This window comes from Physeter macrocephalus, chromosome 20 (assembly GCF_002837175.3).
Source record: "Physeter macrocephalus isolate SW-GA chromosome 20, ASM283717v5, whole genome shotgun sequence".
In the NCBI taxonomy this organism is placed as follows: domain Eukaryota; kingdom Metazoa; phylum Chordata; class Mammalia; order Artiodactyla; family Physeteridae; genus Physeter; species Physeter macrocephalus.
Window position 1 is genome coordinate 2,169,282 of NC_041233.1, and position 19,224 is coordinate 2,188,505.

The 19,224-nt window shown below is 45.1% G+C and overlaps 1 protein-coding gene across 2 annotated transcripts in view; it reads left to right on the forward strand.

The window, feature by feature from the left end:
• Positions 1-19,224, forward strand: part of COG2 (component of oligomeric golgi complex 2) — a 42,697-nt gene that overhangs the window by 15,475 nt on the left and 7,998 nt on the right. For both annotated transcript variants that reach the window (XM_007127609.4, XM_024117062.3), the window contains exons 6-12: positions 1,784-1,892; positions 2,952-3,131; positions 4,797-4,921; positions 8,936-9,062; positions 12,962-13,101; positions 17,315-17,376; positions 18,410-18,561. In XM_007127609.4, the coding sequence (XP_007127671.2) occupies positions 1,784-1,892; positions 2,952-3,131; positions 4,797-4,921; positions 8,936-9,062; positions 12,962-13,101; positions 17,315-17,376; positions 18,410-18,561 (895 nt within the window). The remainder of the gene's footprint in view (positions 1-1,783; positions 1,893-2,951; positions 3,132-4,796; positions 4,922-8,935; positions 9,063-12,961; positions 13,102-17,314; positions 17,377-18,409; positions 18,562-19,224) is intronic.

The window sequence follows — 19,224 nt, forward strand, 5'->3', positions numbered from 1 at the left end:
GTCAGCACCTGCCGTCTCTGTCTCTCCAGCCCACTCCCTTGTGTTTCTGCCCTTAGCTGCGCCGGTCAGCGTCTCCGCTGCCGTCCCTCCCAACCCGTCCGGTGGAGCGGTTTGTCTTGAGCTGCTCCGCGTCTCTCTGGCCCTCGGCAGCATTGGCAGCTCCTGCCGACGTGTCCGCGCTCGACAGCCGCCATACCTGCCTCCCTGTTTTCTTTCCACTTGGGGCCATTCCTACTCCCTTCCTCACTCGTGTCTTTTTCTATGATACTATGCCTGTGCGATGTTCCATCTTTTTTTTTTTTTTTTTTTTCTCCTTTTTGGCCGCACCGCACGGCATGTGGTATCGCAGTTCCCCAACCAGGGAATCAACCTGAGGCCCCCTGCAGTGGAAGCACAGAGTCTTAACTGCTGGACCGCCAGGGAAGTCCCTCAATGTTCCATCTTTAATGTAATAGATATTCTGCTGTTTCTTGCTCAGAATCACCTTTGAGTACTTTTTAAAAATTCAGATCAGGGCTTCCCTGGTGGCGCAGCGGTTGCGCGTCCGCCTGCCGATGCAGGGGAACTGGGTTCGCGCCCCGGTCTGGGAGGATCCCACATGCCGCGGAGCAGCTGGGCCCGTGAGCCATGGCCGCTGAGCCTGCGCGTCCGGAGCCTGTGCTCCGCAACGGGCGAGGCCACAGCAGAGGGAGGCCCGCATACCACAAAAAACAAAAAACAAAAAAAACAAAAAAAAAATTCAGATCAGCAGCTTTGAGCTGTAGAGAAGGGAAAACCAGGGCCATGTAAGTGAATGGTAACTATATCATGCTTCTTAGTCCAAGAAACTTCAGATAATTTATAATTAATGGGTCCACACTAGGTTACGCAGGAAAGAGGGATTAACCTTTTGGGTTGGTCTTGCAGGAGCATTGCTGTCCCACTAAACTAGTTTGAATGCTACAGATACAGGACTGGATAGACCTGAAATGGATCGCATTTCATTTCCTTGTGATGTGGATTTTTTCCCCTCGCTCACTGATAGGTCACCATTAGATATAGGATACCTCAAGAGAAGCCCAGCAGATGCTTCAGTGCCTTTACATTTTTCTTCTTTTGCTATTTAGCTTCCTTTTGAGTGGTATTGTTGCAGTGTATTTTAGAGGAAAAAAGTGCATTTATTACACTTTGTGGCAGATACACAATGAATGTCCTTTCGCCAGGACCCAGAGACTACAGATTGACTGCTCTTTCAGCTCTTTGGTAAACGAAAATGTAAAGCTCTTCTGGCTTATTTGATGTATTGCCACTAGAGGGCCGCTTTTATTTTATTAAGGAGACAGCAGTATTTGGTATTTTAGAAGTACTGGAGGTATTGTAGAGGAAGAGAGAATGAGACAGAGTAGTAGAAGGGGATTCAGGTGTAAATAATAAGGTAGGACAAGAGAGGGAAGGGAGGTTAAGGATGAAGAAGGCCACGACGGGAGAGCCTGGGGGACGAGGTGGGAACACCCGTTGCCCCACACTGGCCTGGTCCGGCTCCTGCTTCTCGCCCGGACCCTGTGGCTGGGGCCAGGCAGCGTCAGTGGCTTCTACCGAAGTAGTTGCCCACTGTCCTAGAGCATGCTGTGCGTGTGACTTGTGAAAGCTGATGGCACGAAGGATGCTTTAGCTTCTGCCTTGTAACACGGGGCTGTGGAACAACACAGTGGATGCTAAAGCATCACCATTGCTAATCATGTGATGTGTTCTCTCGGAAACTTAAAACCTTTAGGAGTTAAATTTCTCTAATTGTCTCTACTAGCCCACTTCTGACGGGACAGATTTTGGAGAGAATTGCCACAGAATTTAACCAGTTACAGTTTCACGCCGTTCAAAGCAAAGGCATGCCTCTTTTGGACAAAATAAGACCAGTAAGTGCTGTTTTAGGTGTTCACACTTTGGTATTTAGGAATTTGCTAGGTAATTTTGGTTTTACCTGATACAGGCACACCTCATTTTATTGCCCTTCACTTTATTGCGCTTCACAGATACGGTATTTTTATTTTTATTTTTTATTTTTTTTACAAATTGAAGGTTTATGGCAACTCTGCATCAAGCAAGTCTATCAGCCTACCAGTGGCATTCCAACAGCATTTGCTCACTTCATGTCTTTGTGTCACATTCCGGTAATTTTCACAATATTTCAAACCCTCCACCAGCAAAATGATTACAGCTCACTGAAGGCTCAGATTATGATTAACATCTTTTAGCAATAAAGTATTTTTTAATTGAGGTAATTAAGGTATATACCTTGTTTTTTTAGACATAATGCTGTTGCAGACTTAATATACTGCAGTATAGTGTAAACATTTCTTTTCCATGCACTGAGAGACCGAGAAATCCCAGTGACCCGCTGTATCGTGACACGGCTCGATTTCGTGTGGTCTGGAACCACACTCGCCGTGTCTCCAAGGTATGCCTGTAATGCCTCTGGTAATTGTTGATCTGCAGGATTTTGAAACTAGCTTTGAATTTTTTCCTTCAGTTTTTGTTTTTTGGACCCCTGCCCCCTAAGTGTCACACATTGTAGATTTTGTGTAAAGACACAGGCATATTCTCCAAATGATAAGGGTAAAATTAATTCTAAATTTCATGTAACTTGACACACTGTATGAGGTAGTCAGAGTTAATTTATCCAGAACTCTCGACTGGGCTTTAGATTCATGATGTCTGTCAGATTTACTCTGGAACTTAAGAGGAAAATAACTTTTTTTCTCCTTCTGCAATTCTGTCTAAATCCTCCTTTGATATAGCAAAGATTTACTTACAAAGAGATGTGGGGTGGAGGGGAGATTCATTGTTACGCTCCAGAAAATGTTAATATTTTAATTTTACATATATTCTCTTCTAGTGCCGCCACAGATTTGTTACGTATATATTTGAGTCTTTAGAAATTGTTCCAGCTGCTTTCTTACCTGTTTTTCTTGCAGCGTATAGCTGGCATTACAGCCATGTTACAGCAGTCACTGGAAGGCCTCCTTTTGGAAGGTCTTCGGACTTCCAGTGTTGATGTAATCCGGCACTGCTTGCGGACTTACGCCACGATTGACAAGGCACGGGATGCGGAGGCGTTAGTTGGTCAAGTCCTAGTGAAACCATACATGGATGAGGTTTGTGCACCCCCAGGCCTTCATTCAGCAGGCGTTCACAGAGCGTCTCCCGTGTCCTGGACGCTTCACTGGGCGTGAGGGTGGATCAGAGGTCCTTCTGTAAAGATTCTCATAGTTACTGCAGCATCAGTTGTAAGAAAAGGTTGGTCCCTGGTGGTTACAACCAGCATGCAGGGGTCAGGCACCCTCTCTCGTATTTTCTAGTGATGCCGTAGCCCAGGGCTCATCTTAATTTAGTAGGGGGCAGGTCTTCCCTAGGGAGAAGGTGTGTATCAGAACATTTTTAGGTCAGCTTTATGCTATGTAAATTATTTGCCAAAAAAGTTTTTAAAACGAATCTTTAACTACTGGTCTATGGGTAGAATGGAACAAGTAAAGCAGATGCCAGCACCGCAGCTAAAGTGCCTCGTGATGGGACAGGGTGCCAGGAGCCCTGAGCGTGGAAGGTCTGCGTGGAGGGCTGTCTTCACAGACATGCTGAGGAGTGTATGGGCCAGGAAGGTGGGAGGGAGGGAATATTCACAGATGAAGGGCTTTCGTAGGCAAATTAGCAGCAGAATACCTTAAATCCAGAACTTGGCTATCCAGTGTCCTTCACCTACAAGGATACAGTTAAAATTTGGGAAGTAAGCATGTTCTGCCTTTGAGCAGCCAGAATATATTACAGCTTGTACCATGTGAAGTTGCCAGTACTCAACATTTTCCACCACACAAAAATGGCAGCTTTGTCTGGTTCAAACTGAAGGAAGTCACAGGCCCGTCCTCCGTGTTTGCAGACTTTCTTCAATGCCACATCAGTGTGGACGCTCTTTCTGTCCAGGAAGTACAAAGCCCTACTCACCATGACTTTGGGGTGAAAGTCTCCCATTTATAAATGGGGAAAATTGAATGTCATTGATAAAAATGAAACTTAAGGATTAATTTCAATAATCTGGTCAGCTTTCATTAGGATTACTAAAAATAAATGATCTGTCAACTTCCTCTGTTTGTATCCTGTTGTATTTCATAGCTGCCTCTCTATAGGAGTGAAAAAGACAAATTACCTACACTATTTCTTTATCACTAAGTGAAAATGGTTACGAATTTATGCCTTTGTTTTTCATTGAACTGAACCTAATGTGCTAAATTAAAGAAACATTTGATGTTTCAGTGGCATATTAAATAAACCATGGCCACATTTTAATTTTATTTAAATTCGTATGCTTATCTTGTCATTCGCCTCTTGATTCTCAACCTTAACACAGAAGATAAAATAATAATAAAGTAAAATAAAATATACTTCCTTCCATCTTTCTCTGTCTGAAGCCTCCCCCTAATCTGAATAATGGTATTTAGAAGAAAAGGCCACGGTCAAGGCAGCAAGGAGCTGTTGTCATGGGCAGTCGTCGTTTTATTTCGTTTCCAGGCTCAGGAGGGAAACAGGCGAATGTGTCTGGCTTTTCCGCTTCAGGCCAGTCTCTGTCACCCAGGCCGTATCTCCCCCAGGTCAGAGCTATGCACCCGAATCCTGGACCTAGCTCTGAGTGAGGCTATTACTGTTAGAAAACATGTCAGCTGGGGAGGAGGGGGGCGAGAGGAAACACACGTTTAAGGTTTTCTTTGTTCTTTTCCCTGTGATATGTAATTCATACTTGTCTTTTTTTAAAATGATGCTCCTTCTACTAGGTGATTGTAGAGCAGATTGTCGGCGCCCATCCGAGTGGTCTTCAGCTCATGTACAGTAAGCTCCTGGAGTTTGTGCCCCACCACTGCCGCCTCCTTCGAGAGGTCACGGGAGGAGCCGCCTCAAGGTAGTCTGAGCAGCGGTTCTCAGAGCTCCCGCAGTCAGGGGCCGCGCCTGGGAGCCGCCCATGCCCTGCTGGTTATTGCTGCCTCGTGGGGACTGGGTTCTGGCGCCCTTTCCTGTTCGTTTGTTAGCCCAGTGCTCTGAGCTGGGCAGGGGCCGTCAGCCTCGTCTTACAGAGAAGGGACTGGAGTGGGTGGAACAGAGGTGGAAGGTGTGTCTCTCTGAGTCCACAGCCCATGCTTGGCCCTTGCCTACACTGTCCTTTCCCTAAACTAGGTTTGAAATAAAAGTTGCTTTCCTTCCATTATTCTAATGTCATAATCTGTTAATAGATATCAGTTCAGTTTAATTCAGCAGGTTTTACAAGATGTTAATTGTGGTTAAAGTCACCTTCAGTTTTCCCTCCTTTTGTCTGATTTGCATGGTTTTCAGTTCTGTTTTGTAAATACCCCGCTGCCTTCCACCATTGCCACCGTCCTGGTCCAGGCCTTTGTCATCTTTCTGTCCACAGTAACAGGTTTTCCCCACGTGCTCTCGGGTCTCAGTCTGCCCCTCCGCTGGCACATTTACCCACAGTTCTGAGATTCATGCCCTGCCTTCTTCCTAAGTCTTCAGTGGCTTCTTGCTGCTCACTGCGGAAAGCACAGGCTTCGTGATCAGCACACAAGGCCCTTTGTGCTCTGGCCCCAGTGGTCCTCGGGTGGGGCACTCTGCTCTGTGGTACCCTCGCCCTGCTGTTCTCCAGCACACGGCTGCACTTGCCCACCCCAGCGCACGCTGGGCGTGTCTGTGTTTTTCCTCAGAGTCCCCTCCGCCTTTCCCGTTCCCTCTTTTTGTTGATCTGTCACTCCACGTGTAGCCCCAGCTCAGATGCCACTTCCTTCAAGAGAACATCTTTTCTCCTGATGTCTACCTTTAATCCTGTTCTCTGCAGGCCATTGCATGCTGCTCTCACTTTTTCCATCTCAACAGCGTGCTCCCCTCCTGCACGGCCCACACTCCCTCCTGGCACGGTGTCTTGAAGACAGTAACTACCCAATGTTTGCAGGATGAAAGACTTAACCTATTTACAGCATTAGAAAGGCAAATGAGGTCCCTGTCTTCATGGAGTAAACATTATATTTGGTCTTGAATTTTTGTTCTTTGAAAAGAAAAAAAATCTGGGGAACAGATATGCTGCTTGACTTGTGAAGTACCCTATTTCCACTACACGATTTCAGATGAAGCCTTGTTTTGCCACTTTTGCTTAGTAATCATGAAGATTTAGTTGCATCTGGATTTGGGGTAAGAATTTAATAGAAGTCATGGGGTAAACTTAAAGAAGCCACAGTTACGAAACAACCAGTCATTAGACTTGACAAGCCTAGTCTTGGTCCTGAAATGTCAAGTTACAAAGCCTCACATGCTCTTTTGCATGGTTTTCAGTGTGGCAGAATTCATGTAGAAACCTCAGAAATTTGAGGAATCTAAACTGTACCTTGGTGGGCCATCTGCATTTGCTTGAGGCCCCGTCATCCTGCCTCTCCTGACCTTCCCTTGCTCAGCTTCTGCCTTCGGGTGCCCTTTATAAGGGGACACCAGCAGCGACATTCAAGATTTATCTTCCGAAGAATGTGGATTAGCTTTTCTGATTGTTGATCTCACAGATTTAAATTTTCTCTTTGGGGCTTTAATTAGACATTTACTTTGGGAATGAGGTGATCTTGTCCTTCAGTGTTGTTCAGATTATGTGCATTTGTATTTTAAAATCTTCAATTCTGTTCTTTCTTTCTTCCGATACCTTAATAGAGCTAGTTCTTATTATGATTAAAAGTATATGATGTGGGGCTTCCCTGGTGGCGCAGCGGTTGAGAGTCCGCCTGCAGATGCAGGGGACGCGGGTTCATGCCCCGGTCCGGGAAGATCCCACATGCCGCGGAGCGGCTGGGCCCGTGAGCCATGGCCGCTGAGCCTGCGCGTCCGGAGCCTGTGCTCCACACGAGAGAGGCCACAACAGTGAGAGGCCCACGTACCGCAAAAAAAAAAAAAAAAAAAAAAGTATATGGTATGATACATGGAATTGGGTATGTGTGACACAGGCATCTTCTTTCCCTCCTGGACCCTCCTCCAATCCCACCAGTAATTTCTCATCAATTCCTACCTATTATAGAATGAGATTATCTGATAGCTGTTTCTGAACAGTAAAGCTGAATAAGCTATTTGTCTTGATAGTTTTTGCTAAGCAGGAAAATTATGAAAACGTTTTACTGTTTATTTTTAATACTTATCAGAACGTTAAATGCCAATTTGTTATCACCACTTAGCTACACAACTCCCCGTTTTGCTAAAATAAGACCGTATATTGCATGGATGATCAATTTTAAAGACAGTTATCTTAATATAGAGCATATCAGTAACGGAGTAGTCAAAGTGGGTCGATCAGTGAGATGGTGTTGCTTAAAGCTACTTACAGGTCTTTAAGTTGAAGAGAAACTTAAGGAACCTGCCTTTTTTTGTTTATGTACTTGTGTATTTAACCACTATTAACATAGCACTTATTGTGTGCTAGGCACCATCCTAAATGCTTTACAAATATCAATCCATATAATGACCCTGTGAGGTAGGTATCATTATCATCCCTGTTTTGAAGGTGAAGAAACCAAAACACAGAGAAGTTAAATGACCCAAGATTTGAACTCAGGTGCTCTGGCTCCCGAGTGCACGCTTTTATCTCAGTGTTGTTTCTCATCTAAGTTTGTGAATTAGAAACCCAGAGTCCAGCCTTTTGGCTAAAAATGCAGAATAAAGCATGCACACACAAAAAACATGACTGTGGGCTTCCCTGGTGGCGCAGTGATTGGGAGTCCGCCTGCCGATGCGGGGGACGCGGGTTCGTGCCCCGGTCCGGGAGGATCCCACATGCCGCGGAGCGGCTGGGCCCGTGAGCCATGGCCGCTGAGCCTGCGCGTCCGGAACCTGTGCTCCGCAACGGGAGAGGCCACAACAGTGAGAGGCCCGCGTACTGCAAAAAACAACAACAAAAAAAAATGACTGTTACCAGTTTTTTGTATTAAGATTTGTGATCGGGATTTTATGTAAAATAGTCATAGAACTTTAGAACTGAGGGTAATCTTAGGGATAGCTGAATCAGAAAGTTGTTAGTAATTGGGCAATTAGCGTGATTTATAGTGCTTTAGACTTGAGTGGTGGTAAGGTTGAATACAAGACTGCTTTTCTTTTTTTCTTTCTTTTTTAAAAAAAAATATATGTGTTGTCCTGTAGGCTTTATTGTTCCATTTACAAAGCACAGGCAGAGGAGATGTAACCTAATTCTTCTTTTTTTAAAAAATATTTATTTATTTATTTATTTATTTAGGGCTGCGTTGGGTCTTTGTTGCTGCGCGCGGGCTTTCTCTAGTTGCGGTGAACGGGGGCTACTCTTCGTTGCAGTGCGTGGGCTTCTCATTGCGGTGGCTTCTCTTGTTGTGGCGTGTGGGCTTCAGTAGTTGCAGCGCGCAGGCTCAGTAGTTGTGGTGCATGGGCTTAGTTGCTCCACGGCGTGTGGGATCTTCCCGGACCAGGGCTCGCACCCGTGACTCCTGCATTGGCAGGCAGATTCTTAACCACTGCGCCACCAGGGAAGTCCCACAAAGACTGCTTTTCCTGTGGTATTAAAGTGCTTCTTTTTTAAGACAGAGTATAAACGTGGTAGCCCATTTTAGGGGAGAAAATTGTGCCAAGTTAAGTCGGTGTCGTTTTCCATTATCCTTGACCCCAGCTTGCTTACTACTTGATAGATAGATGTAGGAGTCAGGACACAGAGGATGTGTCAGGTTCAAGGTGAGAATGAGATCAAGGAGTGAAATAGAAGTTTGGGTCTGAGAACAAACTAATTGACAAATACCGTTTTTTTTAAAAGGTTGAAATAAATTTTAGACTAAGGAACTTTTATTTTACTAAAAGCACCACAGTGGAAGTTTGCTTTTTGGAAGCAGAAGATTCTGGTGTATTTGACTGAAATTTTCCTCTTATCTTACAGTGAAAAAGGCAATACTGTTCCTGGATATGATTTTTTGGTGAATTCTGTCTGGCCAGAAATAGTACGAGGATTAGAAGAAAAATTGCCCTCACTTTTTAATCCTGGGAATCCCGATGCCTTTCACCAGGTACCTTTTCCTCCATCGTCTTGATTCTTGAAGATGTTAACCTGAGACTTTAGGATAATCATATCTTTTCTGCACAGTCTTGGTTCTGTGGTTTTAGGAAAAATCACAGTCTGAGTTACGTAGCAAGCATTTACCTTAAAACGTGCTGTTTTATTCAAGTCATAGTCTCTGATAACTTCAAGGACTAAGAATATTTTTTAGAATGTAAAGTAAGGGCTTCCCTGGTGGCGCAGTGGTTGAGAGTCCGCCTGCCGATGCAGGGAACACGGGTTCGTGCCCCGGTCCGGGAAGATCCCACATGCCGCGGAGCGGCTGGGCCTGTGAGCCATGGCCGCTGAGCCTGCGCGTCCAGAGCCTGTGCTCCGCAACGGGAGAGGCCACAGCAGTGAGAGGCCCACGCACCGCGATGAAGAGTGGCCCCCGTTCGCCGCAACTAGAGAAAGCCCTCGCACAGAAACGAAGACCCAACACAGCCAAAAATAAATAAATAAATTTTTAAAAAAGAATGTAAAGTAAAATTCAGTCTAGATGCAGTTGTGACTAGATCTGAATATTCTAATTTTAAAAAAGGTCCTAAGGACCATTAAAAACAAGGCTGTTGGCAGTTGTTTTCCATGGAAAATTAAGTTCGTAGATCTCTACTGTATTGTTCTGAAGGAAAACAAAGTATTGGATTGGATTTTAAAATGCAATATGTAAGTGTCCTCTATAATTTGAAAGATTGGGAGGCCTCGATATTTTCATTTAAAAAAAAATCATGTTATCATTTAAAAGACTTCATGGTTGATATTTCAGAAGTAGACTCGTATGTTAATTTTCCGTGGTACCATTTTTTAAAGATAGTACGTAGTGTCCTGGAGAAGAATGAAGGCTGTCGGCCAGGTGGCCTGAGTCCGCGCCCAGCTCTCCTGCTCGGTACTCGTCGCGTTGCTCAGCCCCTTGGGGCCTCTCCTCTTCTTCCTGCTCTGGATTTTGATTTTTGGTTTTTTGATTGTTTTCTTCAACATGACAATCTTTGTCTTTTAATTAGGTAATGTGTTAAATTTACAGGGACCGTAGTGACTGATGTATTTGGAGTTTCTTTGGTGCTTCCTGTTTGCCCTGTTTCTCTTCCTTCTTTTCCTTTCTCCCTGCTTTTTTTTCTTTCCTTTTCCACCTCCTCTGTATTTCGGACCTTGGGGGATTTGTTTTCCTCATTTATTCTGTTTTTCCCTCTACTAATTTGGAAGTTCTACCCTTTATTTCTTATGTATTAAGTAACCTTAGTGGTTACTTAGCAGAATCTAAAGCTCACTGGTGCTCTTCAGCCTCCCAAACAGCATGGGGATCTTAGAGTGCTTTGATGCCAGTCTCCCCGTTCCATAGTATCTGTTACTGTTTCCAGGGTCTTATTTCTGTTCTGATTCTTTTTATCCCCCAAATTGGGCATTATTTTTATTGTTTTACGTGCTCATCATTCTCCTCTCAGAATTATTCCACATGTTTATCATTTCCTTTGCTTACTGTTCCTTCCTGGATGTTAGACCTTTTTTCTTGGATCATTTTCCTTCCTCCTGAAATTCATCTAGTAGCAGGGCCTGTTGATAATAAATTTCACTTTTTTATGATAAACCCTCAGTTTGTATGTCTGACAATAACTTTATACCTTTTGTGTTTGAAAGGTAGTTTTGATGGAAGTAGAATTCTCTGCACTTTGAACATTGTCTCTTGACTTCTGTTAGGAAAATAGTTATTGTTGTTTCTTTGTAGTTATAATGCCTTCTTTCCCAAATCTTGTCTGTGACTTTAGTATGCTGTTTCATTATGATAATCTAGTGTGGGCTTCTTTTTATTGATTGTATTTAGGATTTGTTGGGTTTCCTGAATCTGAGGATTGGTGTTTTTCTAATCAGCTCTGTATCATTTTTATTCATTAACTCTTCAGTTGTGCTTCTCTCTCATTCCTCTATTATTTTCTTCTAGAATCAATTAATTATTTATTTATTTGGGGCTGTGTTGGGTCCTCGTTTCTATGCGAGGGCTTTCTCCAGTTGCGGCGAGCGGGGGCCACTCTGCATCACGGTGCGTGGGCCTCTCACTGCCGTGGCCTCTCCCGTTGCAGAGCACAGGCTCCAGACGCGCAGGCTCAGTAGCTGTGGCTCACGGGCCCATCCGCTCCGCGGCACGTGGGACCCTCCCAGACCAGGGCCCAAACCCGTGTCCCCTGCATTGGCAGGCGGACTCTCATCCACTGCGCCACCAGGGAAGCCCTCTTCTAGAGCTTTGGATTAGACTTCCTCATTGTATCCTTTGTGTTTCCTGAATTCACTTTTTAATCTTTTGTCTCTTTGTGCTCATTCTGGATAATTTCTTGGGACTTTTCTAGTTCACTGAGTCCTTCCTTCAGATTTGTCTAAACTCCTTTTCACCTGTTTCCAATTTACCCTTATTTTCATTTCTAGAAGTTCTATTTGCTTCTTTTTCTAATTCTGCTTGGTCAGATTGCTTATTAATTTTTAAAGTGTAGAGAGGCACAAGGTGAGTGTGGTGAGCCTGGGGCCTGGTAGGCTTCAAAACAGGTAAGACAACCAATTGGGAGCTTTGTTATCCCAGAAATACTACTCATCTGTTCTCTTGGCCCATGTTACAGTATGTTGAACAATATGAGGTCTTCAGCATTAGCAGTTTAAGACCCTTTACATTCCTCTTTAGAGAATCATATTGATCGTGTTAGGCTCAGGAGATTTTTCAGCTCAGAAATGAAGCTTTCTGATAGAATGTCAACTTCAGAATTCTAAACCAATACTTAATGTTTGTGGGTGCAAACATTTCTTGCAAGAAATGTTTTCAGCTTTCAGTTTTAATGGGACGTGCTTTTGTGAAGAGAAAAATATTTTTATAATTTTTTTAACACCTGTTATATGCAGGAGTATAGTTTTATCCCAAAAGGGATGAGTAATACCTTTCTTTGTCTCAACTCCACACATGTAGACCACCCTCAGGGGATTCAGTAAGTGTAGCTCAAAAGCAGTCGAAAGAAATTGAACACGTGTGGTAGAGTTACCGCACTAAGATTCCCACATAAGCATGGATATCATCATGTTCAGGGGCTGGTTTGGTGACCCAGAACAGAGTCCCTCTTAATGAGAAGTACATGGCAAGTCCTGCAGCGTCCTCCCCAGAGCCTGGGGACTGGGGAATAGAGCCCTTGCCAAAGGAATGTGCAACTGCAGTTCTGCACTGCTGACTGGCAAGGGTTCTGTTTCCCCTATTTCCTTGCTTTGTTTCTGGGTAAATTCTCTCTGAGCCGAAGCAGAAGAGGAAGCGTCATTTATAAAATGGGGGATGAAATAAAAGTAGTTACCGAGTAGGGCAGTTTTCTGGGTTCAAGTAAGTAATACAATTTTAAGCACCGTGTGAGGATGATAAATATTAAGTAAGTGTTAGCTTCTGCCCTTAATGGTGTCGTTAGATTCCTCCTGTCAGTCTCCATGCTGTACCATCTATGAAAAGGATGTAATTACTCACATGGTTTGAGTCTTTCTTTCCTTTTTAAAATTTTCTACTTCTTCTGGAGAGGCAATGAAAATTATACCACTTAATCTGCAATCTCTTGTGATTCCAATGGACTGGGTTAGGGGTGCCCTAGAGGATGGGGGAGAGCTGTCGCTTAGAGAGCTGGACTTAGGTCTCCTGATGGGCTTGCCACCTAAGACCTTGAGCACGTCACAGAACCGCTTTGGGCATTACCTAATCTTTAAGCGGGGACCTTGGAAGGAAGATCCCATAAGGTCCTTATCAGATCTAGAAACTATGATTCTGTGTGTTGGTCTTTATCTTGATTACAGTTTTCACTGTATGATCCCAGTTCTGGTTAGTTCACTTAAAATGAAAATGCCACCTGTTTGTTCTTATTTTAGAAATATACCATAAGTATGGATTTTGTAAGAACATTTGAACGGCAATGTGGATCACAGGCCAGTGTAAAAAGATTAAGAGCACATCCCGCCTATCACAGCTTCAATAACAAGTGGAACTTGCCTGTGTATTTTCAAATAAGGTCAGTAATTTATCCCCCCCACCTCCACCCTTCTAAAATAGAATTTGAACACCAGTTAAGGATGTTGGCTCCAGGTAACAGCCCCTTCTTGATGATCATCCTACTGTTCTTCGGGAAACAAAATTTAGAGTGGAAATGCACAGGAGGTATCATGATTGCCAGAGTTCCGGCTTGTATGACAAAAAGATGAGTTTTACTCTTTGGTCATTAGAGAGCTGAGGACAGTAGAATCAGAGTGAGCTAGACCAGGCCCGGCTTCATTCCCACGTGCTACGTCCTCGTTCGTCGTGAAGAGACAGAAAGAGCAGGTCACCTAGCAGCTCTTTCTCTCCGTTTTCCTCTCTCATCACCTGCTTCAAATAGCAGACCTACCCTACATTTGTTGTTTTGCTCATCTGGAACATTTTTTATCCTCAGAGGGAGTCGGGAGAAGTATTCTTTCTTAAAGTAGTCTTTGTAGCTGATTCCATCTTATCAATTGATAATAATTCTATTTATTGTATTGGATTCCTTTATAATACTTTGTGACATTTTTTCTATTCTGGAAGATGGTGACACTTTTCTGCCAGATGTCATAATGATACCACCTATGTCAATAAGTGGTTTTGTAGACTATTTGGGGAAATTTAGGATAAGTTCGTAACAATATGTGTTCCCTTAGAAAAATAGATGATAATAGCCGTTTTTGCAGATTCTCTTGAATGAGATCACAGTAAGCTCCTCCGTAGAATGTTGTTAACTAGAGCATTTTAGTTAGAATGCTCTTTAAAGACTCATAGGCTTTTTGTTTATATTGTTGGATGTTTTCATTAATTATGATGCAGTCCCTCCCCAGAGTTCTAAGGAATAATTACAGAGGGAAATATACTAAGAATTAGATACCTTGATTTGTAATTACTCGCCATGATTGAGAATGTATGTAATCATCTTTTGATAATGAAATCATAGCTGTCAGACTGTTAGTAAGATGCCCTTTTACATACGATACTGGGTTTTATGCTTAATTTTTCAAGGTTACGTTATCCTGTAGGTAGGAAATTAAGGATGTTTTTTGTCTAAGATACTCATGGGCTGCATGGGAAGTAATCATTACATGATGATCAAGACTAAGCCAGGGCAAGAAGCCCTTTTGGTCTGTGAGAAGAATTTTCAATGGTGAAGCATCATTTTATAGCATAAGACTGCAGTAGAGAAATAATGTTTCAGCTGTCCCGTGTCTTTTGTAGGCCAGGTTCAAAGTTAGATTGCTTTAGATATCCAATGCCGTCACAGCCCATACTCCCGTCTACTGCCTCCGAACCCCTCTTTTCTAGTCATTTTCCCCAGACCCCATGGCCCCATGCTTGGTAATCTTGCACTGTCACCTTGCTTCCTGGAGCTCTGGGCCCCGCGGGGATGGCACAGCCCGACCTCGGCAGGTTCTCCTCTCATTATACGTTCTCTCAAAGCTGGTGATTGAGCCTTAAGCTCTGTCGGAACTCAGCCGGTTCCCTGAAAGACGTTTTCACCTTTAGCAGATTTTAGCCACAGCATTCAAAGGGATTGGTTAACTTTTCTTTGTAAACAGTTTTATTTAAAATGTATAAAATTTAAAAAAAATTATGTTTGCGTTATGAAGTGTGGAACTTCATAACTTTCAATACATCTGTTTTTCCGTTTAAGAAATAAATTCAAGTAATACTTTATAGGACGCCGTTCTGTTGATTTTTATCAGGCATTAGATTATTTATTCTGAGGGATGACAGAATGTTCTGCAAACACTGCTGGGATCAGAGTTGTAGTGTTACCTGATTCACCAAAGTAAGCCTAAAGCCAGTGGGGTGGTGATGTGTTGACATGTTTCTAGGAAGAAGTATTAATGTTGCACCCTCGGTAGCAGGTGGATGCTCCCGGGTCTGACTCTATGCCTGCATCCGCGTCACCTTCAGGAAAAAGGCAGCCCTGGCCCACACACACCGTTCTGTGAGCAACTGTGCACCCCTTCTGCCCCTGGTACCCTACTGTGTCTGTGCTTCATTTGTTCTTACAGGAGTATCGGAAAGTAGGGTTAGGACTCCATTTCTCATAGGAAGAGATTAAATGCACATGTGCGCAGAACAGTCTCAAATGGTAGCAAATCAGTGGCTGCCTGGAAACTGGGCTGGTCGCCCCTTAAATGCCACAGGCAAAGTGTTAGGTCTTTTTTAATTGACATATCGCTAGAATGTCATATGCTCCCAGGACGGTCACATGTGTGTTCTGTGTCTGTTACATTCAGCATGCGCTGAGCATGGTGTAGCTCCTTTATGACGTGGAGTCCGTGTGGCACTAACGTACCTTCCTTTCCCTCCACCCTCCGCAAGTGTGTGCATGCGCGAAGTAGAGACGTGCGTTGGGAAGTGCGTCTTCAGACCCTCCCCACACCCAAATGTAAGAATTTGGGAGTGTTTGTATTTGGGGTTGCCTTTCTTACAAATCTCCTATCAAGAGTAGAATAGCATCCCATATACACATGAAGACTACAGCACAACTTTTCAAATTCCACCAAAGTAACGTCTCACTGTTTCTTTTCTAAGAAGTATAACGTATCACTTCAATCCTGGAAGTTACTGCCCAGCAAGGCTGTGCCAGGGGCTGGCGCTGGGCTCTTGGCTCTTGGGGGCCGAGGGGACAGCTGGGTCACGCGACATAGACAGCTTTCCTTTCAAGGGTCCAACAGCTGGTCCCACGCCGTCAGTACGTCTGTGTGAAATGCACTGGTGTCGGGTCTGCTGCATTTTTCTTGCACTTTCTCGTTTGTGTGTTTATCAGAATTGTCATAGACGTACATATAATTTTATCCCGTGTCTTTACTTACACTGAATTATACCTGCTCTTCTCATGGCTGCAGAGCTTCGAGCGGACCTGTCTTCATGCTGCGCTCAGCATGGATGTGCCATGCGTTACAGGCCCTTCCCTTCCTTGGGGCCTGGTGTTCCCTGTTGTAAACAGTGCTGTGTTAGCTGTCAGGCCTTTTCCGTGTTTTGTGTGGATTTGGAGGAAAGGTGGGCTGAGGGGCTGAGGCTGACGCAGGTGCTGGTTTGCTCTCTGCACTGCGGGCAGCCCCTCCCCTCCTCACTGTGCTGGGGCCACCTCCGCCTTCGCCGGGCCCCGGTGCTCTCTTCGGTTCCCCGCTTGCCTTCTGTCACTTGCTCCCTTGGCGCCTCTCCCTGCTGCTTGGAGAGACTAGCCTTTCGCAGGCTTCACGGGGCAGAGGGCGAGTCCCTCCCCTCCCTGTAGTGCAGGGATGCTGCAGGCACCAGCCAGCTCCAGTGGCCAGGGCGGTCCAGAGTCCTCCGCCGCCAGCCACTTGCACCTTTGTGGCGGGCAGGGCGGCTGCTCCTTGTGTGAAGTAACCAGTCTCTGCACTGCTTTTAAAAAGCACGTGAGTGCTATCCAAAAGCCAGAATTACGACTTCAGTAAATTGATGTGAAGCATGTGTCAGAATTTATTGCTAGCAAAGGAACTAGCAGATGACAGAAGAGTGTATGGTGAAGAAAGTATGAAGATGGAAGAGCTATATAGTTGGGAAGAAAGATGCTACGTAAGCAGCTAGTTAAGGAAATACACACACACACACACACACACACACACACACAAAGTTTTCATCTCAGAGTCATAAAAATGTGTCCACACTAGTCATTAAAATAGAAGTCTGTGACAGGATGGTATGAGGGGACAGTGGGCCAGCAGAGGAAAAAGAAAACCCATCCAGGAAGCAGATCTTGAGCCTCGCCGGGCCAGTTACCATGGTAGCGCAAGAGACGGGCAGCAGACCTTCGAAGAGCACCAGGAGAGAGTTGTTCTGGTGTAACTGCCTACCTTCAGTGATTTTTCTCAAGCTGCAAACAAAGACACAGAATACAGCTTTCCCATTTCTTAGTTTGGGGGACATTCACTTTCTTCTGATAGGGCTGATGTAAGAGGATTGGAAAAACCAGTCTTACGGTCTTGAAGTGATTACCTGATGATAGCCGGTGGGTCTTGCCAGAAATGGCTTCCTGGTGGATTAATTGAGACACGTTTATTTCCTGCTCAGTAAAAAAAAGTCTGGAGAACAGGCATCTCTGACAGCGCTGGCCTCACCAACAAGCCAGTGGAGGAAGGGTCCTGTTTCGTGGGGAGAGGGAGGATGGGTGGGACAGACGCCTGCAGCAGAGAAAACAACAGTTTATGCTCTTGTTTTTCTCTCAGATTTAGAGAAATAGCGGGATCCTTAGAAGCAGCACTTACAGATGTCCTGGAAGATGCACCAGGTAACTTACTCAAAGTGACAAATGACAGGCTGTCACTAAGTGAGTTAAGTAGGCTCACCGAGTCATCTTGGGGATCTCAGTACCCTGGGGGCACTTTCACTTTTTCCTGTCTTCCAGTAAGTTAGACCCAAAGACATACTTTAACTTCTTTTTTAGAAAAAGGTTTATAGAGCTTCTTGCTGTACAGAGATGATAAAAAGGCTGCTTTAAGGACACGGGAAGGAGACCGCATTTTCATTCCTCAGTATAACGTGTCAAGGGGGTATAAGCGCTGCTGTACTTAAGGGGGCCGCCCTTTCTGTAGCCAGGTGGCCACGCTCTGCTTCTCTCCGGAGCCGAGGTGAAGGATCAGGATGGCCCTCCCTCTGGGGGATGGCTCGCAGCCGCGGCTCCTGGCCCCAGGCCTCCAGAGCCCCTGGGCCAGGCCTGGGGCAGCGCGCAGGTGACTGGGGTCAGGGTACACCTTGCAGACACGTTTGCATCCGTACAGCCTCGTGCGTCTGTGTCACGTTGTAGCCGTCCCCGGTGGCCACTCACCTAGTAGGTGGCTGTTCCTACAGCCACAAGGGTCTTTGGGCGGCTCCACTCCACTCCTGCTCCCTTTCGTGCAGCCGAGTTCCATCTCAGCTGTGCTCTTTTAGCCTCAAAGTTAGTTTCCAGCTGTTTTTGCCAAAAATGGCCATATGTAATCGGCATCCTGTATTGAAATAGCATATTCAGGAGGGAAGGGGAAGACAGGACAAATTCAGAGCCCAAGATGAAACCCCTGCCAGTGACTCTGCCACTCGAGCTCGTGCTTGTTGATTTGGTATAAAGTGCCTGCTGACTGCTGCTTTCTGAATGCCGTGTATGTTTAATGTTCATCAAATGCCTGGGAGGGGGAGTCATGTAAAATTAGAAACACCTCCCTAAAGCTTTGCTGACCACATAGCGTTCTTGAGAAGGCCACTGGCTTCACTCTTGGGTTGTACGTTGAAGATTTTAGCCGTTAGCCCTTCAGCTGAGATTCCTTAACTGTGTGTTTTTTGTCTAGCTGGAAGTTCGTATTGCCTCTTGGCTTCTCACAGGACGTGGAGCAGCCTGCAGAGGTGCTGGTCTGACCAGATGTTCTTGCCGTTGCTGGTGCATCGTCTGTGGAGGCTCACTCTGCAGATTCTGGCGCGGTACTCCGTGTTTGTCAAGGAGGTGAGGGCTGGCGGGGGGCTCATCCCTAATCGAGGCTGAAATGAATTAAAGATGGGTGAAGCTGAACGTGCTGAGAGTTTTAAAGGCCATGTTGCCATGAGAGGTTGATGCGGGGACTGCAGGCCAGCCTCTCAGTTGCTACCCAATTCCGCTTCTGGGTTTCCTTTTCACTCTCGCGCGTGTGGCCTCGAGGGGCGTCTGCTGTCACGTGGTCAGTGCTTTGTCGTTTGTCGTTTGGAAAAGCCCTCACCGGCCACCTCATTTTTCCCTTCTGAAAAGCAGGATCTTTGCCTCCAGATTAAAACAGAAATGCTCATTTTAATGAAAATGATTTTTAAAATGCGTACTTTTAGTATCCAGTCTTTGGAAGTGTAGAATCTCCAAGTGGTTGAGATTAAAAGGTAGTAAAATTAATTAACCTTCCCTCCATCTCAGAAGTAGTAGTTGGATGCATTAAGTGTCCGCACGCCTCTGATGGTTTATTAGATATTGTGCGTAAAGCCACAGGAGTACTCGTGTGGTCTGCTGCTGAGCCGCCAGCCCCGCCAGGCCCTGCGCCCGCGTCTCAGAGATGCCTGCTGCACGGGCAGCTCAGTGACACACGCACCCCCCGGCCACGGCAAGGTGATGAGTATAAAAGAGGCGTGAGCGGAAGCTCAGGGA